The following is a 5,365-nucleotide window of genomic DNA, read 5'->3' as shown; positions in this document are numbered from 1 at the left end:
GAAATCGGAGAGGGAGATGAACCATGAGACACTTTATTACTCCTTTGAATGGCTCACCAAATTTCTTTTTGTCTCTCTCTTCTCATCTATAAAATGATTATAAGCTTATTTGACCTGAGTTGTGAGAAAAATATCTAAAAATATAGATATTTTCACAGTGCTAGACATATAGTTGATAGCATACAATGACAAAATATATTTCAATGCACCTTTATGGCACACTGCCTTCCTGTCTTATAATGGCATCGATTAATGGGAGTTGTACATCTTCTTCCTTGTTGAATATGCATATACTTGTTTCTGTAAGCCAGATCACTGTGAACTCATTGGTCACTTAGCTGAACCACCCTGAGCTCATTGTTTTTAGTCAAACCGATTAAGGACAATTTGAGGTAGGGATATGAGTCCACGCTATTGTCTAGAAGTTTTTGTTCTGTCAAAAACAAGATATAATCATCAAAAAAACATCAGAAGTCATCAGCTTGGCAAACAAAAGCAAAACCAACAGGATCACAGTGTGACCAGGTGGTGTGGGCAGGACCAGCCAGGCCAAACCCCAGGGCTTTCGATGAGTGGCCTTAAATCTACAGCCCAACATCAGAGAGCCCCAGAGCTACACCTGCTGTTGGCCCTTGCAGAGCTGCACTATCAGGTGAGCGCCCCCCACCCCCCACCGTGAGGCCAGTCCAGTCCTTGTGTATGTATTGGGAGGATAAATTCTATGTTTTTACTCCATCATAGTGGCTCTAACAACTCAGAAGAAGAGGATGGCTTTTTAGACAGATTGGTCTGTTCAGATGCTCATTTCTTTTCCCTTCCTAGGTTCCAGAAACATGCATCCTTTTCTCTTCCTGACTGCCCTTTGCTTGGGAATAGTCTCAGCTACTACAAAACTTGGCCTAAGGTTAGATGCTCAATGGATCCAGTGGAAGGCAACATATGGGAAACTATATGATGAGGTTGGTAACAGCTGAGCTGTCCAGTGAGACCCCCAGGGAATGTTCTGTGCTGGTGGGAGTTCACAGCAGAGAGTAGCTGCTTGAGGCCGCTCTAGCCGAGGCGGTCAGCGGGGCACCGTGACTGCACAATGGTGGGGGCGTCTGTCCGGCTGCGTGGTTGCTGGAGAGCAGCTCCCAGAGCATCCGCGCAGCCCTGGTCAGGGTTTCCCCTCCTCTCTGTCAGCGCATCCGTTTGGTGCAGGTGAGTTGGTTTTAAATAGAAATAAAGATGATGGGTTATATGTTTGTCTCTAGAATGAAAGATGGAGGAGAGTAGTGTGGGAGAGGAATATGAAAATGATTGAACGGCACAATCAGGAATACAGCCAAGGGAAACACAGCTTCACAATGGCAATGAACGCCTTTGGTGACCTGGTGAGTGTGGCATGGATTGCTGAACCTTTTATTCTTTCTCTCGTTGGTACTTTGCCAAAGAATTCTCATCCTTGTCAACATTCTACTTTCTTTTCCTTGAAGACCAATGAAAAATTCAGGCACATGATGCATGGCCTTAAAATCCAGAAGGACAAGGATGGGAAGGTGTTTAAAATACCCTTCTTTGCTGAAATCATTGTACCTGTAGACAGGAGACAGACAGCCGGTGTAAGTCCTGTGAGTATGAAGGATGGCTACTCACCACAGTTCTCTCCAAGAGTAAAGCCAAAAAGAAAGTAGCAGCCCTGCTATGGTTCCCTGCTATGGGGAACAATATGGCCTTGCTATGTTTTACAAGAGTTTTCAGATCCATGGGCTGTTGTCAAGGCCTTGCTATTTCTTGTTTAGCCTGAGAGCTTTATCATTTGGTTTCAGGGTCAGTGTGCTTCTGGTTGGGCTTTTAGTGCAGCTGGTGCCCTCGAAGGACGGATGTTCCAGAAAACTGGCAAACTCGTGTCACTGAGTGAGCAGAACCTGCTGGACTGCTCTTGGTCTCAAGGCAACGAGGGCTGCCGTGGAGGCCTGATGGATTATGCCTTCCAGCACGTTCGGAACAACGGAGGCCTGGACTCAGAGGAATCCGATCCATATCGTGCACAGGTGAGTGGAGCTCCTCACCTGTTATCATTTCAGCTCTGCTCTCAGAGTTGTATGCTTTTGAAGAAAACGGATACCATATTTAATATTCGCATTTTAAATGGTGGACTCTACAGCGGTAAACTGTCAGAACCGTCATTAAACCATATTAGCCGGGCACAGCTCTCTGCCTAGATGGTTACCACGGGGCTGTTTTTATTTCTATGCTACAGGGAGACATGCACAGCGTTCTATATAGCTTACAGATTTCTCCCGACTGAAAACATTCTTTTTTTTTTTTTTTTTAAGATTTTATTTATTTGACAGAGAGAGAGATAGCGAGAGCAGGAACACAAGCAGGGGGAGTGGGAGAGGGAGAAGCAGGCTTCCTGCCGAGCAGGGAGCCCGATGTGGGACTCGATCCCGGGACCCCGGGATCATGACCTGAGCCTAAGGCAGACGCTTAACGACTGAGCCACCCAGGCGCCCCCGGAGTGAAAACATTCTTAAGGACACGTAGACCCAGAATAATTCATCGATACACACAAGGTAGTTTTTCAGTTTCAAAACAACCACCAGCATTTCAGCTCCTGGATGCGTTACGACAAATTGGCTTGGAAATCCCTTACCTGTAAGCTGTCTTGAACTCATGTTCCCCAGGAGGTGGATGGTAGCAATCAAGTCTCTTCCCCTTTCCATTTGAAAGGACGGATCCTGCGAATACACACCTGAGTATTCTGCTGCCAGTGTCACTGGCCTCGTGAACATCCCTCAGCAGGGGGCGTCCCTTCTGGTGGCGGAGGCAGCTGTGGGGCCCGTCTCTGCCGCTGTCCCCGCAAGCCTGGATCCCTTCCGGGTCTATAAAGAAGGTAAGCATTTGTCTATGTAGAGATACAGGTAGGAAAATTGGAAAAACCACACTAACATACAGCAAGAGTGACACTTCGGTATGCAGAATTCAATGTAGAATTTTGGGGTGGGGGTTGTGGATTTAACGTAGTTGTTCATCCTGTACGCGTAATATTTCTGCCCGCTCTTTCCACTTGCCATGACTTGACCCAAATTCCCATGATTTTAAACACATTATAAGTATATTTAAATGGCTACATAATTTGATTGGTATAGCTCACTTTACTTTTTTCCAATTGTTAGACCTTCAAAATTTTTAAAGAATGTTACTACTGAACTTAACCCTGGAAAGAAGCCCTTGGCCCAAGTAATTTTGTGTTCTCTGATGTTTCCCTAGGCTCACGTCCTTTAAGGAGAATCATAAGGTTGTGGCAGGTGGTTTTTTATGTCTCTTGACTACTGTTTACAAAAGAGATTGTGACAATTTGTATTTCTGCTAGCATTAGATGAGGGCCTAAACTGCCAGTCTAGCTAAACAAAACCACCTGACTTTTAAATCTCATCTGGATTTATATCACGGTTAAATTTTGATACTTCTCCCTTACCGTGGTTGATAGGCTGGGTTACTATCACATGTCACATGGGAACCCTCACCCCAACATTGGATTTTACTTCCCAGGCATTTATTATGATCCAAACTGCAGCAGCGAAGACCTGGATCACGGTATTCTGGTGGTTGGCTATGGCTCTCAAGGAGAAGAACCCGAGAACCAAAAATACTGGATTGTCAAGAACAGGTATAAAAAGCCAAGAATACTTATCTTTAAAGTTGAAAAGGGAATCCTTTTTGGAATCAGTGTTTGGAGGCAGGTCCCCCAACTCTTGAGCACACTTCTGAAATCCCAGCAGGGTTTACCCCACTTAGCTGGAACACAGACATATTCACGTGATGACCACAGTAAGATACTATCTCAAGCTTGCTAGGGCCTGCGATAGTTTTGGTACCGTTGCATTTCTAAATTGGACTTTTTAAAAAAATTTCCGAACCACATCTGGCCCCAAGAGTTTCCTTTTCCTGCTCACGTTGCAGTTTTGTGAAAGGTCTGGGATAGAAGTATTGTGTGCTGGGTTAGAACGCACGCATGAACAGGAACGGCCTCTCCGGATTCTTCCGGAATCTGTGCTGGCCTCTGGCGCACTGCTCAGTATCAGGTGTGATTGTTCATGAAGAGAAATGTGTTGGATTGTTTGTAGTAATTGGCAAACGCTGTCTTCGTCCAGCAGGGGCAGGGACCGGGGCACGCAGGGCTACGTGCTGTTGGCCAAGGACCGGGACAACCAGTGTGGAATCGCCCCCATGGCCCGCTTTCCTGTCGTGTGAGCTGAGGATGCAAAGAAGGCCTTGACTGGGGACAGAATGTCCGGAAAACGAATTTTATTTTAAAGCTGACCACACCTTACTGTGTGGCTGAAACACTTGAATCACTGAAGATCCCACTTATGATTTGATTCTGTGACTGTTCACACTGGAGACATCACTACTTCCTTACTCCCTGCTCTAATCAGTGTTGTGTGAGTCACTTCATGACTTTTGAATTTTCATGTTTTAAAAGGTTGCAGAAAGTTTTGCTTTTTAAAATAAAAGTTACTTGCATATGCTGAGGTGTGATTCTTTCTGTTGTTTTCTTTTAAAATATTTTATTTATTTATTTGAGAGAGAGAGAGTATGAGCCGGTGGGGGGGGGGTGACTGCGGGGGGTGGGGCAGGTGGGGGAAGGGAGAAGTATACTCCATGCTGAGCAGGTAGCATGACTCTGGGCTCATCCCAAGGCCCTGAGATCATGACCTGAGTTGAAGTCAGACTCTTAACCCACTGTCACCCAGGCTCCCCTCTTGCTGTTTTTAATTCATAAACTTCCTTATAGTAAAAAAATGTAATGGTTTTGTAGGGAGGAAGAAATTTCCTTATTTCCTCCAAAATTCTTCCAACTGGCTTAAGAATTTAATTGACATGAGACAGATTAACGGTAGAAAAAACCCTACAAAGTTTTATTACATAGATACGGAGGCCCAGTGAGGAATTTGAGACCCAAAGAAATGACCAAGGCAGGCAGGTTTTTGTTGTTGTTAGTTGGGGGGGTGGGGAGGGCAGGTTTTATACATTTTAGACAAAGACAATAATGCGTGAGAAATTGACAGGATAGAGAAAACCGGTGTATGGGAGCTTTAAATCTCAGGAATTCTAAGTGGAATTTGGGCTGAGGTTGTAGATTAGTAAAAAAGCACAAGGTTTATTTCCAGCTTTCTGAGCTTTGAAGTCCCATCTGTGTAGCTAAGGATGTCTTTTTACTTTTTACTAGGGGTGAAGGGGACTGGGGGGTACAGGCTTCCAGTTATGGAGAATAAGTCACAGGAATAAAAGGCACAGCATAGGGAATATCGCCGATGGTGCTGTAAGTGCGTTGTACTCGTACCGTGAGACTGACAGACAAGAGCTACCCCTGTGG

The 5,365-nt window shown here is 45.1% G+C and overlaps 1 protein-coding gene across 4 annotated transcripts; it reads left to right on the top strand.

Moving 5' to 3' along the window:
- Positions 1-502: 502 nt before the first annotated feature.
- Positions 503-4,512, top strand: LOC123840965 (procathepsin L-like). 4 transcript variants are annotated; one of them, XM_045870678.2, is made up of 8 exons: positions 503-652; positions 823-959; positions 1,254-1,373; positions 1,476-1,601; positions 1,809-2,033; positions 2,716-2,878; positions 3,538-3,655; positions 4,140-4,512. In XM_045870678.2, exons 2-8 carry the CDS (start codon positions 834-836, stop codon positions 4,237-4,239), a joined length of 978 nt encoding a protein of 325 aa, XP_045726634.1. In that variant the 5' UTR covers positions 503-652; positions 823-833; the 3' UTR covers positions 4,240-4,512. The 4 variants fall into 4 exon arrangements, with proteins under 4 accessions (XP_045726634.1, XP_045726633.1, XP_045726632.1 ...); XM_045870677.2 differs by having other exon boundaries at positions 1,476-1,610; positions 4,143-4,512; XM_045870676.2 differs by having other exon boundaries at positions 1,476-1,610.
- The last annotated feature ends 853 nt before the right edge of the window (positions 4,513-5,365 follow it).

This window comes from Mirounga angustirostris, unplaced genomic scaffold (assembly GCF_029215605.1).
Source record: "Mirounga angustirostris isolate CCGP_5_RB_7025 unplaced genomic scaffold, mMirAng1.0.hap1 SCAF_15, whole genome shotgun sequence".
Lineage (NCBI taxonomy): Eukaryota > Metazoa > Chordata > Mammalia > Carnivora > Phocidae > Mirounga > Mirounga angustirostris.
Note: the sequence above shows the minus strand (reverse complement) of the source record. Positions and strands in the feature narration are given on the sequence as shown.